Source organism: Gordionus sp. m RMFG-2023, chromosome 5 (assembly GCF_954871325.1).
Source record: "Gordionus sp. m RMFG-2023 chromosome 5, tfGorSpeb1-WG-v2, whole genome shotgun sequence".
Lineage (NCBI taxonomy): Eukaryota > Metazoa > Nematomorpha > Gordioida > Chordodea > Parachordodidae > Gordionus > Gordionus sp. m RMFG-2023.
In genome coordinates this window covers 26088735-26107457 of record NC_088779.1, presented here as the reverse complement: position 1 = coordinate 26107457, position 18723 = coordinate 26088735, and the positions used below count along the sequence as shown (strand labels likewise).

Here is an 18723-nt window from a genome sequence, read left to right as displayed (position 1 = left end):
ATCTATGAATTTTCAAATATTTGTTTTAAAATTAATGTTGCTAAACGGGCTCTCAATATTTTATCCAGGAAAATATTACGCAAGCCTGAAGATTTTGGTCATAGATCACACAAAGGTTTGGATTGGACATCTATTAACGAAATCTCGAGGTTTAGGCAATATTTGCTAGAGTATTGAGTTAGTCGTTTTTTAAAATAGAGCCGTTGAGCGACACTGGTTTCAATTAATTCGGACGATCGCTAAAAATGCTCCTATCCGAAAGACCGAAACGATTAATCAAATTCAGAATTTTATTGAAGTTTGGTTGTGTGTAATTTTTAAGATGTACAATGGTAGAGCCATGAACGTATTTGACCATGAAATTGCTTAATAACGATTAATTAAATTCAGAATTTTATTGAAGTTTGGTTGTGTGTAATTTTTAAGATATACAATGGTAGAGCCATGAACGTATTTGACCATGAAATTGCTTAATTTGTAAGAATTAATATGTTTTTTTTACTAAATAAATAATATATGCAAAAATTATTGGAAATGTTTATAATATTTAAAAATATCTCCTTAACTAAAAAAGATCGCTAGAGCCAAAAACGTCAATTCTTTAAACAAACAATAAAACTGTATAAACAAGGTTGTTTTTTGAAAAAAAATTAAGAATTTCTGAAATACACTGTCACTAAACAAATTTAAAAGGAGTTAATAAAAATTATATAACTAAGGCTGAGCTATAAACATCCTATATTTAATACAAATAATTTATTTTTACTTTAAAAATAATGAATAAATTTTTGACGATGTTTCTCCTGGTAATCCTAAATTTCTCTGTATTCGATGCTGTTGGTGAGTAAAATATATTTATCGTTATTAATTTCCATATTTTTTTTAAAAAAAATTAAAGGGTCGGAAAATGTCATAATGTTTTTATTTTATTAATCTTTTATATTCAGTTTAAAAGAAGTGTAGTTCGAATTGAATCATTACAATTAGAGCTCAATAGTAAAAAACAAGTGTTTATTGTCACAATTAATTATTCCTGAGGCAAAATTAATTCAATCGTGATCTAAACCATTCAGCAGTCAATATTTTAAAACCCAAAATTAATGAAAACGTTGTCAATATGATAATATTCTTAATCAATCGTTTCTCTTTTTATAATTCAAAAATTAATAATATTGTGATAAATTTGTTTTTTTTACAATTCAAGATATGAAAGTAACCTGTGTTGTATATTTTGGGATTATTTATGAAATTAACAAGGTTCCAAAATCCAAGCATACAATTTTTATCTTATGAAGAAGATGAGGGGAGGGGGGTGTGTAATGATTTTTTTAAAAAGATTTGATTTCTGATATTTTAGAGGATTTGAACATTTTTTAGCGTCTTTGAAGCAGGTTAAAATAGGTATTATTATATAGTAAATGAAAATTAAGTAATTATAAAATATAAATGATTGGTAAATGGGCTAAATCACGTAATGTTAGTCATATAATGTGTTGTAAATGTAATTATAAAAGAAGTTTATCCTTACAATCTACTATGGCGATGTAAATTATTGTTGTAAAAGAAGTTTATCTCAATGTAATTTTTTCTATATTTTTATTGAGACAAAACTTTTTATTCTTTTTAACGAAATATCTAATTTTTATATAAAACAAAAACGCGAATGATATTAATGAAACAAAAATAATACACAATTTTTTAAAGATTTTTTTTCGCGAAAATATAAAATTATTTTCATTTTCTTCTCTTTCCATATATTAACCTCAAAAAACAACATAAAAATAATGAACAAAATTAAGTAAATGTTATAATTTTAATTATATCTATAAAAATACGAATCACATATTTGCATTACTCATATTTGATTATTAATATTCGATTTAATTGGTCGCATATTCGATTTGATTGGTCGAATATTCGATTCGTAAATGTATTTAAAAAAAATCTTGAAAGTTCCGCATGAAAATTATATATGGTTATCTAATAAAAGATTTTTTTTTAATAAACATATTTCAAATTTTAGATAAAATTTGATCCAAATTCTTTCTTCTTTAAAAATTTAATAAGTGATTTGCAGAAATAAAGTTAAAAAAAATTAAATATTCCTTTAAGGAACCTAATGAATACTTAAAATAATTTTAATATTTATGAATAAGTTTTAATAATTGCGAATACTTTGAATATTTACTAATAATGTCGCTATATACGATAAATTTTGATAATATGAAAAACGAATAATTTAGAATAATGGATAAAAATTATTCGACGAATAATATATTTCCTTTATTTGTATTAATAAAATACGAATCGAATAACCAATAATTCGTTTTAGGTATAGTTATAAATAATATTACAACACGCCCCCCCCCTTCTTTAGGAACATGGGACAAAATGATACATTTTTCGCGTAACTATAAAAAAAATATCAGCCTATAAAAATTCAATAAATGACTCACAACTGGTTAAAAATTTCCTGAAAGCTGGACTATCATCATGGACATTTACTTCAGGAATCCCGAATTTTACCCATAAATTTTGTAATTTCTTGATTGCAATATTAATGGCCAAGCCATAGAACTCTTCACTCATATTCAATCCATTTATATGAGGCCACTACTAAGAAATATGATTCTTTGTTTAAATCAAAAAAAAATCGACGTGTATAACGTTTCCACAGTCGACTTGTTTTTTGTCCAACTACCGCCTGCATCTTTATGTGGCATGTTGGCATAAGTATTACAAGGAATATAAAAAAAATTTCATACCAGGCCATCATGTAAATTTTCGGGCCCTTTGTTTCATCCTTTCAATGTCTTAATGACCGGCATGTAATATTATTAACATCTTATTTCTTAATTTTCTATGAATCCCGGTTCCCTCGGGTAACACAATCATCTACTATAGACAATTCTGTTTGTATTTTTTTTATAATTATTTTGATTGTTTTTCCAGGATGTTGCCATCGTTTCGTTAAAAATTATTTGTAAGCATTTTGTTTTATATTTATTTTTTGTTTTTTACATCCCCCTATTTATTATATCTATTTTTCATTCTTTAACTATTTTTTCCTTTTTAGAAGGATTTTTTATATTACATTCATGATTAAAATCCCTAGATTAAATCCATTGTTTAACACCCGTCCATTCCTAGAGAAAGTTTTTAGTTTTTTATATCTAATCCATCCCAATTAGATCCCCCCCCCTAAAAAAAATTAAAGAATTTTAATGTTTTCCTTTACATCTATGGAGTTTTGGCAGTGCAAAGTTTGCAAATAATTTTTTATTATTATTGATAATATCATATGGGACTTTTAAAATGCTCAAAATTTCATTTGTATTGGTTTAATATAATTAAGTAAATATTTATTATGGGGCTAGAAATTGGCTTGCAATCGATCTGATCCGTGAATTTATATGCATTAATGATCAACATAATTTGAGATGTTTTCTTTTTGGGTTCATGTTTTATTAATATTTCTAAATCTGGTTTTAAATAAATACAATAGCACAGCGCTTACTTTGTAGGAAATTTTTTTGCTCTAATATTATCAATTTTTCAATTCCAGACAAATTTAATTCGGTATCTCCCTATTTACAATCAATAATTTTTATCTTATAACATTATTTCAAATGTTACAATTTAAAATGTTTAATGACAACTAACGGACCATACATATTTCAATGAGGTTTAAAATTGTCCAATCAACATTTCAGACATAATAAGTCGAAATGGTTTGAATAAGAGAAATAATTCCTTTAAAAAAAATTTAATCGCATGTTTTCTTTATACTGGTGTTAATTTTTTTCTTGTTTTCCGATGTAGGTTAAAAAAAAACCCTATTATTTTGGTGGAGTTTTTATTACCCGGCAGGAGTGTCATTTTATAATGTCAAGAGACTCAGAAAAATTTTTTTGAAAATTATTTCAAAATGACCCTTTTTTTTAAAGCTAACATTTTCAAAATGACCCTTTTTTGGGTATGAAAAATTCAAATTTTTTAGAGGTCTCGAGCCCATGCACGCCTCCCCTCCCCCTAGTGACTCTATTATTACGTGTAGTGGTGTTTAAAAACCCCGATTAGATTTTTAAAAAACGGCCAGATTAAGTTTATAACCAAAATAACATTGTGTAAACCTAAAGATTTTGCACATAGCTAGCAGAAATACTTGGACATCTGTTTACCAAATTTCGATGCCTACATAATATATTATTTTAGCTAAAATGTTAATCGGGTTTTTTAACAACACTAGTTAATTGGTGTTTTTAAAAATTGGTACAGAGGTTTAGAAATTGTAATTAAGGGCATTCTCTACACAATAATTCAGAAAAATCTCAAATATAAGCTAGTAGATGATGATAGTAACATTTCTACTTTTATTATTAAATCGACAAAATTGACATGCCTCATATTATACATAATTGAGTTATAGCTTGTGATATGATCTCAATGCTCAAATATATTTCAAAATAACTTTTTCTGCAAAACACTAGTGCTTTCTTTTAACTGCCTAGTGCCCTAATTCATTATTATTTTGGAAGGGCTAAATTTTTAAGTTTTTCTTATAGTTGTATATTTTAGTAAATTTAGATTATATTTTTGCTTTTAAAAGAATTCTCATATTTTTTTTACTGACCAAAGTTATAACCTCGAGAATTCACAACTGTTAAAATTCACCAGTTTTGATTTAATACTGACTAAAGATTTTTAGCTATATTTGTGGATAAAAATTATTATGCCGTTATTTATCCATTATTAAACTCTCAGACTCACTTTAATAAAGATAAATCTTTATTTTTTGAAATATAATCTGAATATTCCCTTGATTAAATCTCTTATAAAATCCATTGTATTTTTCTATTGTATTTTAAACCCTGCAATACTCAAGTGGGACTATAACACTTCAGCCAGGTTAAATTTGATATTACATTAAAACGGTTAATTATTATGATCTAGATATTTCAATAGCCTCAAATATATATTTCATATTTCATTTATTTTTGTTGAGCAGTTTTTAAGATATAAGGCGAATAGTTTCTCAATGTGCATTATTGTGAAGGATGATGAAATTGCTTAATTTGCAAGAATTAATATGTTTTTTTTACTAAATAAATAATATATGCAAAAATTATTGGAAATGTTTATAATATTTTAAAAAAATCTTTTTAATAAGAATACCCCCCCCCACCCCTCCCCCTATTCACCTACTTTAAACAAACAATAACATTGTATAAACAAAATTTTTGAAAAAATTAAAGAATTTCTTTGAAATATACGTCATTAAAAAAAATTATATAACTAGACTGAGCTATAAACATCCTTTATTTAATATCATTTTTTTTATTTTAAAAATAATGAATAAATTTTTGGCCATTTTTCTCATGTTAATCCTAAATTTCTCTGGATTCAATTCCTCTGGATTCGATTCCTCTGGATCAGGAATCGATGCTATTGGTGAGTAAAAAAAATATTTTTCATTAATAATTTTTATATTTTTAAAAAAAAAAAATTAAAGGGTCAGAAAACGGCATAATGTTTTTATTTTATTAATCTTATATATTCAGTTTAAAAGAAGTGTAGTTCGAATTTAATTATTACAATTTAAGCTCAAGTGTCTTAGTAAATTTTTAAGAGCAAATTTTAAAGTTTAGTAAAAAAAAGTATTTATTGTCAAAATTAATCATTCCTGGGGCAAAATTAATTCAATCATGGTTTAAACTATTCTTAAAACCAAAATTAATGAAAAATTGTTTCTTTTTAATTCAAAATTTATAGTGATAAAGTTTTTTTTATTCAAGATATAAAAGTAACTTGTTATATTTTGGGATTAATGTAACAATGCTTCACACAAACACCTATGTTTCGATTAAGATTACTTCTATTTCATTATTAAAACACAACAAGATGGGATCCCCTTCCCACTTTCAATTTTAATGTCTCAAAGGTCAATTCTTGTTCATTTTTCCAATCAAAATGTACATTTTTTCTCTAACAGTTCATATAAAGGCGCGGTCAATTTAGCTTAAATAAATGTATTAATTTTTTTTTTTAAATTAAACTCAAAATGAATCATCGTAAATCTTTCCCACTTATTCGTATTGAAAATCAGAATTTCGTGATAATAAAATCATTTAAAATCTTATAAACAAAAATAATTAAATTTTCTGGGTTTTACAGGGTTTCCCATTCAAAAAAGGAAAAGTCCCAATCAAAAAAGGAAAAGTTTCAATCATAAAAGGAAAAGTCCCAATCAAAAAATTAAAAGTTTCAATCATAAAAGGAAAAGGTCCGATCATAAAAGGAAAAGGTTCAATCAGGCGCGTACGCAGGAATTTGGTCTGGGGGGGGGGGGATAATAAATTTTTTTAAGAAATAATATTTTTAATTAAAAATACTAAGCATAAATTTACTAGGATTAATAACTTTTCTAATACACAATTTTAAACTAATGTGAATTAAAAAAATTATATATATAAACCGGCATTTAAATGTGAATCATAAAATATAAAGTGAATATAACCCACGATATGAATCACTTAAATGACCCAAAATTGAAATTTGAATTTTTTGAGCTTTTAAAATATATAAAGTATAAAAAATTAAAATGTTGTAAATATAAATTAATACACAAAAAGTTTCTTAGGAATAATTGTATTTTGTATGTTTTGAGCTAATTTTTCAATTATCAATCCTTGCTTGGCGTTAAATGTCTATGAATATTCAAAAGATCCAAATCATTCAATCTACTTTCAGATGTTGTATTTCATAGGTATGTTTTTCACAGACTTGCAGGCCCGGCCCCCGAATTTTAATTTTTTTAAATATACCCGGGCCGGGCTCGTAATTTTTTTTAAAAAAAACACCCGGGCTGGGCCTGAAAATTTTTTAAGAAAAAATATCCGAGCCTAGTTGTATATTTTAAAACCAAATATTTGAAATCGCCATTATTCGCTATAAATATCAAAAATAAATATAATTTATTTTAAAAAATTCGGACTGGGCTAGCCGGGCCGGACCTGACCGGGCCGGAAAAATTTTTTAAAAAAAATCTGGGCCTGGTCCTGCAAATGGTACCTCTGCAAGGCTCTGTTATTCTTCTTAAAAAAGTGAATGTTCTCTCATTAGTTTACTAAAGAGCTGCTAATATATATATAACCATTTTAATAATTGGGAGTATAATCTAAAATGTGTTTGAAATAAAAAGCATCCATAGCATTTTTTGGGACTGTATCAACCATAGTTAATCTTTTAATCATAGTTATTCAGCTAATAAGGCATCATAAGATATTTTAACATCTTCATGATAAAAATATAACAAATATTTATATTTTTTTTCTATCACCATATGAAAAAGGTTGGGAGAGGGGACATTTGTTTTATAATACTCTTCTACTGATCCTATATTAATGTTTTGATGATGAGCTTGCTTGCTGCAAGTCGAGGGGGACAAATATTAAACAGGTATACCTCTGCTTTTGACTCAACAATAACATATAAAATATGAAATTCTTCATCAACATTAGCTCTAATTTCCTTGAGTTCTAATAAAATGCTCTCCGCTATTCTCATTTTCTTAATCAAGTCAATGTTATGTTTTTAAAAGTATTACATAAAATAGTTGTATAATTAAATAATACATTCTAATGAGAAAAAAAATTTGGAATAAGTATTGAATCCAATAATTTTCTTGCTTCTGAGGAAATATTTCTTTCAAGCCATTGTGATATTTCAGTAATAGCATTAATAATCAGCTCTTCTAACTCCAAAATAGCTGTTACTGTGGCGGAGACTCGATCTCGTTGGACAAGCTTGCAATTTTTTTCTCCCTGTTGGACAAGGAGTTTCAGAGATAATTATTATTTTATTAGAAATTTAGATAAATATTACGCCACCAAAATTTGAAAATAATAGGTAAATTACGCCAAGGAAAACTTGAAATCGAAATTGATTGATAAAATAACTTAGTAGATGAATGTGATAAATAAATGTAATTAAATATATATATGTATATATGAGATAAGAATAAATATTAACAAATATAAATTAATATTAACAATAATATTTTTGAAAAATATAATCCGGCATCTGCATTTTTTGGCTTTGGGGGGGGGGGGGGGGATTTGTCCCCCTGTCCCCCCCCGCTGCGTACGCGCCTGGGTTCAATCAAAAAGGAAAAGGTCCAAACAAAAAAGGAAAAGTGTCAATCAGAAAAGGAAAATTCCCAAAAAGAAAGGAAAAGTCCAATCAAAAAAGGAAAAGTGTCAAACAAAAAGGAAAAGTGTCAAATTTCCAAAAGAAAAGGAAAATGTCAATCAGAAATAAAAAATTCCCATTTAAAAAAGGAAATCATAATTTTTTTAATTTTTTTTAAAAAAATTATAAATTTTTCCATTTTTATTTATTTTTGTCATTCCTTCTTATTTTATTTTTAACAGTTTGCGATTTCTTTACTTTATTTGTATCTTTTCTCAATTTATTTTTCTTACTATATTTTTTCTCAATTTTTTTTTCTTCTCATTTTTGATAATTCTTTTGTATTTTTAAAAATAATTTATAAATTTAGGTATTTTTTTAACAATTCATTACGTTTTTTTTTCATCGTACATATGTCGTAATTATTTTAATTTTTTAAAGGATAAAGAACTATACGGCATATCACGTTAGAACCATGATATAGAAGAATCCTATTTTAAAAAGCGTTTTCCGCGTGTTTCGTTTCGTTTTTTAATTTTATTGTTATTCATTAATTTTCAATGTTGTTTTTTTGGCCTAATGAAATAAGATATGTCTAATATAGGGTATCAATCGATACTAATCAAAAGATCTATGCAACTGAAATTCAATCTCTCCCCCATAATGGGCTGGTCTAGGTTTTGAGGGGTCAGAAATATTTTTATCAATATAAAATATCGATATGGGTATCAAATAAAAGCTAATTTTAATATGGTTTGACTGAAAGCCTTCATTCTTGGTCTTGATGGGTATTACTTCGTCTGGGGTGTAGGGGTAGAGGGGGGGTTTAAAAAATAATTTTTTTTGATGATAAGGATATCAAATAAAAGCTAATTTTTATATGGTTTGACTGAAAGTCTTCATTCTTGGTCTTGATGGGTATGACTTGGTCTGGGGAGTATGGGTAGAGGGAGGGGGGTGTAAAAAATAATTTTTTTTGGATATTGGTATCAAATAAGAGCTAATAAAAATATTTTTTTTATTGTAATAATAATAATCACTCATAGAGGGCGGGTTTAGGTCTTGGGGGGTCAGGAATATTTTATCACCACAAAATATTGATATGGGTATTAAATAAAATCTAATTTAAATATCTTTAGATTGAAATTATTCATTTTTTGTCTTAATGGGTATGACTGTCAGGCCCTCAACATACAGGGTTTCCCATTCAAAAAAGGAAAAGATCTAATCAAAAAAGGAAAAGTTTCAATCTTATAAGTATAATTCCCGTTCATAAAGGAAAATCGTAATTTTTTATAATTTATTTAAAATAATTATAAATTTTTCAATTTTTCTTAAATTTTATTTATTTTTGTCATTCCTTATTATTTTATTTCTAACTTTTTGCGATTTCTTTACTTTATTTGTATCTTTTCTCAATCTATTTTTCTTACTATATCTTTTCTCAATTTTTTTTCTTCTCATTTTTGATAATTCTTTTTTAAAATTATATTATTTTTTTTGGCAGATTATTTTTTACATACATGCATTATTAAATTAATCGTTTGGTTATAATAAATAAGTTTGAACTGTAATACCAAACAATATGTAAATTAATAAAATATAATCATTTTAAAATTCTTATATTTTTAAAATTTTAATATTTATTCAAGACGCATTTATACTTTTTAGCAAGTTAATAATTTTTTTGTAATTATCTTTTAAACTATTTTGATTTATGAAAAATTAAACGTAAAATGAGGTAAATGTTATAATCTAAAATATTTTAGTCTTTTTTCACTTCCATTTGTTGAGTATATAAAAAAAATTTTTTTATTTTAAAAAATAAAATTATGAAGATATGGTAAAAAGGGAAAAAAATTTTAACAGTGAAACAAAAGCTCTAATAATTGACGCTTTAAAAAAAGATAGTATCAAAAATATAGCATCGTTAAAGTAAGCTATAAGACAGTGACAAATATTAAATATACTCTCATCTCAAAAATGGAATAAAATATAGCTTGCCCAAAGGAGGTTCATGTGCATGCAAGAAATTAAATCAAGAGCAAGAAGAATATATATTAAATTGTATAAATTTGGATTGCACTTTATCCTTAAAAAGGTTACGTGAAATGATTAAAGAAAGATATGATGTGGAAATATCAAAAAATACATTATCAAGGTTACTCTCAGGATTTAGGTACAGCTTTAAAAGAGTATCACTACGTTCAGTTAGAGAAAATACCGAATCTATTCGCAAAGAATACGCGAATTGGTTTGTAGATGTAGCATATATGAATGAAAAATTAATATTTATCGATGAGAGCGGGTTTTCAATATGAATGAGGCGATTATATAGATATTCACAAATAAATATAAAGGCAAATAAAAATGTTCAAGGGATAAAGACAATAAATTATACTATCATTGCGGCTCTCACAATTGCAGGAATATTTAGATTCGTTCTTGATGGCCCTTGCAATGCTATATATTTTAGCAACTTTATAAATGAAATATTAAATCATTTTGAAGTAGGTAACATGATATATATGATTTTGTGATGGACAATGTTCCATTTCATCCATTCAATTAGGGAATCGATCGAAAGAAAAGGACATACATTGAAATATTTACCACCCTAAAGTCCGTATCTTAATCCTATTGAGAATGTGTTTTTTCAATGGAAGGATTTTGTCAGAAATAAAGATCCTAGTAACGAGGAAGAATTAATTCGTTATATAGAGCATGGAGAAAGGGAAATATCTAAAGAAAATAGCAAGTAATATTTTAGAAATATGGAGACATATATTCCAAAATGTAGAAGGGGAGAAATTATTAATGATTAATATAAATTTTTGTTTCGTACTATATTAAATATATATCGTAATTGTAATTAAATAATTTAATATGTAAAAAATTATAATAAAAAAAGTTGTTTGCCAAAAATTAAGTGAAAATTAAATATACTTAGAAGAATTATCAAAAATGAGAAGAAAAAAAATTGGGAAAAGATATAGTAAGAAAAATAGATTGAGAAAAGATACAAATTAAGTAAAGAAATCGCAAAAAGTTAGAAATAAAATAAGAAGGAATGACAAAAATAAATAAAATTTAAGAAAAATTGAAAAATTTATAATTATTTTAAAAGAATTATAAAAAATTACGATTTTCCTTTATGAACGGGAATTATAACTTATAAGATTGAAACTTTTCCTTTTTTGAATGGGAAACCCTGTATGTTTAGGGCCTGACAGTCATACCCACAAAACAAAAAATAATAATTTCAATCTAAAGATATTTAAATTAGATTTTAATTAATAACCATATCGATATTTTGTTTTGATAAAATATTCCTGACCCCCCAAGACCTAGACCCGCCCTCTATGAGTGATTATTATTATTACAATAAAAAAAATATTTTTATTAGCTCTTATTTGATACCAATATCCAAAAAAAATTATTTTTTACACCCCCCTCTACCCCTACCCCCCCCCAGACCAAGTCATACCAATCAAGACCAAGAATGAAGACTTTCGGTCAAACCATATTAAATTTAGCTTTTATTTGATACCCATATCAAAAAAATATTATATTTTACACCCCACCTCTACCCCTACCCCCCCCCCAGACCAAGTCATACCCATCAAGACCAAGAATGAAGACTTTCAGTCAAACGATATCAAATTTAGCTTTTATTTGATATCCTTATCATCAAAAAAAATTATTCTTTACACACCCCCCCTTTACCCCTACACCCCAGACAAAGTCATACCCATCAAGACCAAGAATGAAGACTTTCAGTCAAGCCATATTAAAATTAGCTTTTATTTGATACCCATATCGATATTTTATATTGATAAAAAATTTCTGACCTCCCAAGACCTAGATCAGCCCATTATAGGGGAGAGATTGAATTCCTGAATAGATCTTTTGATTAGCTATCGATTGATACCCTATATTAGACATATCTTATTTCATAGGGCCAAAAAAAACAACATTGAAAATTAATGAATAACAATAAAATTAATAAACGAAACGCGCGGAAAACGCTTTTTAAAATAAGATTCTTCTATATCATGGTTCAAACGTAATAATTAGATCTTTATCCTTTAAAAAATTGAAATTTTAGAGGGATCCCTTTAAATCCCGTTAAGATCCCGGATATTTATGATCCCTTTAAAAATTACGTCATATGTATGATGAAAAAAAAACGTAATGAATTGTTAAAATAATGGACCTAAATTTATAAATTATTTTTAAAAATACAAAAGAATTATCAAAAATGAGAAGAAGAAAAAATTGAGAAATAATATAGTTAGAAAAATAAATGAGAAAAGATACAAATAAAGTAAAGAAATCGCAAAAAGTTATAAATAAAATAAGAAGGAATGACAAGAATAAATAAAAATTAAAAATTTATATATTTTTTTAAAAAAATTAAAAAAAATTATGATTTTCCTTTTTTGAATGGGAATTTTCCTCTTTTGATAGACACTTTTCCTTTTCTTTTGGGAATTTTCCTTTTTCGATTGACACTTTTCCTTTTTTAATTGGATATTTTCCCTTTTTGTTTGACACTTTTCCTTTTTTGATTGAACCTTTTCCTTTTTTGTTTGACACTTTTCCTTTTTTGATCGGACTTTTCCTTTCTTTTTGGGAATTTTCCTTTTTTGATTGACACTTTTCCTTTTTTGATTTAACCTTTTCCATTTTTGATCGGACCTTTTCCTTTTATGATTGAAACTTTTCCTTTTTTTATTGGGACCTTTCCTTTTTTTAATGGGAAACCCTGTATAATAAAAAATTGCTGGACAAGCTTCCTACTTACCGACTAGCCCCATGGTCTTCCCTACCATATTTTGATCACCCATTGGCAGAGTTGGGCAGGTCCTCTGGAAAAAGAATCTAGATACAGATACAGATTCTTTATAAAAAAATGAATCTTAGATACAGATACTAGTATCTTTTTCAAATTATCAAAAAGATACAAGATAAAAGATACTTGTATCTTTTACTAAATTAGAGTATCTTAAATACAAGATACTTTTAAATTATCATTACCAATTAAATTTGAATAGTGTATAAAATACAGTTTTTATTATTTATTTGTGAAGAACATAGCATACACATATAAAAATGAATATTTGCAATAATTAATAAAATATTTATTGATGACTAGGTTTTATGTAAAAAGAAATTTAATAAAATCATTCGTATTCACAAAAAAAAATTATAATAACCAGAGATTTTAATATTAATTTTTGCGCATTAATAGTATAAACAGGGAAGGGAGAGTAGTATTTAATTGTAGTTGAAAATGTGCAAATAAGGAAAAAAATTAAATCAAATAGTTAATTAGAATTTGCAGGTTATTTTCTGTTGTTTTAAATATAGATTATATTCGGAGTATATGGCTAAATGGCATCTCTAAAAAAAATATACTAGTTTTATTTTATTCATTATCTTTGATAAGTATTTATCATTACTTGTTTGTGATATTTATGTATTTAATTAGATATATTTTCTAATTTGACTTATTAATTCTTGCATTTGTAATATCATATATATATAAATATCATTTAAATCTCTTTTCAAATTTTTTTTATATATTTCTTGCAAAATCATTAATTATATATAAAAAATATGAAAATAATGTACAACATTATATTTAATTGTTAATTACATAGCAATTTTCTTTAATGCATTTTAAATTGATTAAATTTTGTAAATAAATACTGTAATGTAATTTTACTTATATCATAAATAAATAAAAGTAACTAATAAAGTTAAATTCTACCTTATTATAATTATTTTATTAAGAGCCTTTTAAAATTATCTAATATTATATATCAATTGTAGCTTAAATATTTCCTTTAATTAGAACTTTCTAAAATAATTAAATATAAAATATATTAGGGATGTGTCGATATTTTTTATCGGATCGCATCGGGCCCATATTTTACCCATAAAATATCGGTTATCGGTCAATATTATAAAATTTGATCCGAACAAAATTAAAATGTTATAAAATTAAAAAAAATAGTTATATCTGAAATTGTTTATTTTTATAAATAAAATCGAAATCCATTTTTATGTATATTTTTTTAATAATAACAAATAATTAATAAACATTCATATTGTTATTTTTTTGCGCATTCTGTTTATAAAAGTGTGCAATAATCTCTTCAGAATCTGTTTTTAGTGAAGCTGGTGATATTGACAGTTACTATCGCCGCAAGCTGACATCTGATAAATTGGAAATATTGGTATTTCTAAAAAGAAATCTTCGCTATATTAATGTTAAATATTATTTTAAATATTTATTTCAATTTCATAATATAATTGTTTATTACTTAATATGTATATAGATTAATGTTGTTACTTATTATATAAAAGTGATTTAACAATAAAAATATTTTATATACTTTTAGAATTGCAATCGAATTGAATATAAACTATAACTGATCATTATAATATATTTAAATGACATAAGTTATGGTATAGTTAAATTATAGATGTTATACTAATAAAAAGTATATTAAAAATTAAAACCATTGGTAACTTTACAGAATACAAAATTATATATGATATCGGATCGGTAATCGGCCGATATAAATTTAATATCGAGAATATCGGATCAAATCGACCTCTAGAAAGTGGTATCGGTATATATCCAAAAATGATTTTAATTTGATAATCAACCATCCATCTTCTATAAAAATTTTTAATAACAATTATCTAAGAGGGACTTATGTATAGGTAATATTATGTTAATAATTATAAAATAAAAATGTATACTATACTTTAATATGTTTAACAAAGTTTGTAGAGGAGTTTGTTCAACCTTTTATAACTTTTTTACTTGTGCAATTTTGACATTCGGCTTGTACCTTGTCCTTTTTCACATGAATTACTTTATAAAATTTTCCATCTAGAATTTTCAGATTCGGATTTGATTCAGGAGTACCTATCTCTATAATTTCATCTTCACTACTATATATGTTAAACATTCTACAAATTAAAAAATATTTCATATAAAATATATCCTTTTCTTATTTTTGGTGTTGTTATTTTTAATATATCTATCTTTGTGATCTGTAAAATTTCCAACTAATTTTGGTTATCAATATATTTAAAATATAGCAAAAAATAAAAAAAATAATACAAGATTTCCAGAAAATAAAGTTACATTGTGTGTGATATGTAAATGTTCTAAACATGAATATTAAAAAAAATATGTATCTGTATCTGTATCTTTTTAAAGAAAATGAAAAAGATACAAGATTCTTTTCAAAATCAAGGATCTTAGATACAGATACTAGTATCTTATTAAAAATGTCAATAAGATACTGAGTACAAGATACAAAAGGATCTTGTATCTTGTATCTTAGATACAAGTATTCGCGGTACTGCCCAACTCTGCCCATTGGTGTAAAACAAAAACTTGTCTTGAATTAAAAAGAATTAATTTCAGATACATTAAATTTTTTTTTTAAATAAAATAAAATTAAGCCAAGGATTATACTAATACCGATCCGAAAAATCAGGATAAAGTTGAATGCGTGGATATATATGATCCTAACACTTGCTTCCAGGTGACCCGTGGGGGTTTGTGTCCAGCCATCGGAAAATATTGTAAAAGATCTTGTAATTCTGTTTGCAAATATGGTAAAAAAATTTAAAATATGATTTGTTAAACAAAAAATAAGAAAATAAGCCACACGGTTTCTTATTCTAAAAGGAAAATCATAAAAGGAAAAGTGTCAATCAAAAAAAGGAAAAGTCTTAAAGGTTTAGTAAATAGTCCGATCAAAAAAGGAAAAGTGTCAAACAAAAAAGGAAAAGGTTCAATCAAAAAAAGAAAAGTGTCAATCAAAAAAGGAAAATGCAATTTTTTAAATTTTTTTTCTTGTCAATTTTTTTAAAATTTTTATTTATTTTTGTTATTCCTTTTTATTTTATTTTTAACTTTTTGCGATTTTTTACTTTAATCTTTTTTCAATTTATTTTTCTAGTCATTTTTGATAATTCTTTTGTCTTTTTAAAAATAATTTATAAATTTCCCGTTATTTTTCTTCATCTCTCTGCTCCATTTTTTTTAACAATTCTTTACATTTTTTCATCATACATACAATATTCTTTTTATGATTAAATCTCCTTATATTGTATCTTTTACATCATTTATAACCTTTCCAATTTCTTGAAGTCATTTTTAATTTTTATTTCTTTGACATTTTCTCAATTTTTTTCTTCTCATTTGATAGTTTTTTTTAGTTTTTAATTTTTATTAAATTTTTGGCAGACAATTTTTTGCATATTAAATTATTTAATTACAATTGCTAAATTAAATTAATAGTTTGGTTATAATGTACCTTTTTAAAATTAAATAAGTTAGAACTGAAATACTAAACATGTAAATTAATAAAATAAAATCATTTTTAAATTCTCATTTTTAAAATTTAAATATTTAGACAAGATGCATTTTTACTTTTAAATAAAGTTATATTTAAGATTATATTCTTTAATTTATGAATCGTTAAACGTAAAAATGAGGTAAATGTTATAATTTAATGAATTTTAGTCTTTTTTGTCATTCCTTCCATTTGTTGAGTTATGTCTTAAAAAGAAATTTTTTTGTTTTAAGAAATAAAATTATGAAGATATGGTAAAAACAAGGGGAAAAACATTAATAGTGAAACAAAAGCTCTAATAATTGACGCGTTAAAAAAAGATAGTATCAAAAATATTGCATCACTTCTTGCATAAATATTAAAATTTAAAAAAGAAGAATTTAAAAATGATTATATTTTATTAATTTACATATCGTTTGGTATTACAGTTCAAACTTATTTAATTTTAAAAAGGTACCTTATAATCAAACAATTAATTAAATTTAGAAATTGCAATTAAATAATCTGATATGTAAAAAATTCTATTATAAAAAAATTGTCTGCCAAAAATTTAGTGAAAATTAAATATAATTCCTAAAAAGAATTATCAAAAATGAAAAAAAATCAAGATTAAAAATGACTTAAAGAGATTGACAAGGTTAGAAATGTATTTAAAAGATTACAATATAAGGAGAAAAAATCATGAAAAGTCAAAATAAAAGTAAAGATTGGTAAAAATATGGAGTAGAGATGTGAAGAAAAATAACGGAAAATTTATAAATTATTTTAAAAAGACAAAAGAAAGAAGAAAAATAAATTGATAAAAGATATAGTAAGAATAAATATATATTGATTTTCCTTTTTTGAATGGAAATTTTCCTTTCCTTTTGGGGAAGTGTACTTTTTTGAGTGACTTTCCTTTTTTGATTGGACCTTTTCCAGTTTTTTTGACACTTTTCCTTTTTTGATCGGACCTTTTCTTTTATGATTGAAACTTTTCCTATTTTTGATTGGGACTTCTTTTTTTTTTGGATGGGAGACCCTGTATATTTTATAAGAAATTAATCAATTATTTTTTGACTATTATATTACACTTACTAAAAATACCAAAAATATATAAAGACCCAGTAGATGATAAAAAGTTTAAATGCTTGGATCACCCTGAAATCTGTAAATTGGTTGTTGAGAATGAGGAATGTTCAGGAGCTCAACTCATGTATTGTCCCAAATCTTGCGAATCGAAATGCAAAATATCATAATTAAAAAATATATCCCACGAATTTATTTTCAAATTTTCTAATATGTTATTAAAATAAAATGAATATATTAATGATGGGGATATTGTTTATTCAAAATATTAATTAATAGAAATCAACAATTTGTAGATATTAAAAATCTTATATTAAAAATTATTATATAATAAAATTTACTATTAGGGTATACGAAACTTTTTTCAGGGAGAAAAAACAAACTATGAAGGCAAATATTTATAAATGCTTAGGAATTGAGTCGCCTGTTGTTTTTTTTATAAAACGCCAGCAATGAATGTGTTTAGTGATGTTTCAGATTCAGGTTATTGCCAAAATAATATTGCATAAACTTCTAGATTTCGCTTATAGATGTCCAAATATTTCAGTCGTCTACGAGCAAAGTTGCTGGATCGCCTTGTAAATTTTTCCGGTTTTACGGGCAGGTCCGCCCTAATGCGCATTAAAATATTTAACACCAATTTATTGGCCCAGTTTTATTTAGTGTTGTTAAGCGGTTCGTTTTAAGCCGATTTTTAAAAACGGCTAACTCAATATTTTATCTAGAAAAATTATTAAGCCTAAAGATTTTGTTCATAGAAGGAACAAAGGTCTAGACATATAGTATCAAAATCTCAGGGGCCTAAAATATATTTTTCTGGCTAAAATATTGAGTTAGCCTTAGAAATCGGCTCAAAACGAGCCGTTTAACAACACTAGTTTTATTATCTTTAAAATTGTAAATCAACTTTTAATATCTTTAAGTTTCGAACCTTTTGGAAATACCCATTAAATAAAATTAGTTTATACCTAATATTAGATAATTGTTTTATAATTTGTACCTGTAAATAATGTTTTCTTATAAAGTAGATCTATGTATATGAATTTTAAAAAAAGAAGTTACTATAATATTTTTT

General features: G+C 25.2%; 1 protein-coding gene across 1 annotated transcript; it reads left to right on the top strand.

The window, feature by feature from the left end:
• Window positions 1-653: 653 nt before the first annotated feature.
• Window positions 654-17929, top strand: LOC135929974 (uncharacterized). Its single transcript, XM_065466730.1, has 3 exons — window positions 654-840; window positions 15682-15837; window positions 17682-17929. Exons 1-3 carry the CDS (start codon window positions 777-779, stop codon window positions 17816-17818), a joined length of 357 nt encoding a protein of 118 aa, XP_065322802.1. The 5' UTR covers window positions 654-776; the 3' UTR covers window positions 17819-17929.
• The last annotated feature ends 794 nt before the right edge of the window (window positions 17930-18723 follow it).

Bases quoted from the DNA above. Each gene is read 5' to 3' on its own strand.
- LOC135929974 (XM_065466730.1), top strand. From the start codon at position 777: ATGAATAAATTTTTGACGATGTTTCTCCTGGTAATCCTAAATTTCTCT. The intron at 841-15,681 runs GTGAGTAAAATA...AATAAAATTAAG, and splicing joins CTCTGTATTCGATGCTGTTG to CCAAGGATTATACTAATACC. The intron at 15,838-17,681 runs GTAAAAAAATTT...AAATATATAAAG, and splicing joins TAATTCTGTTTGCAAATATG to ACCCAGTAGATGATAAAAAG.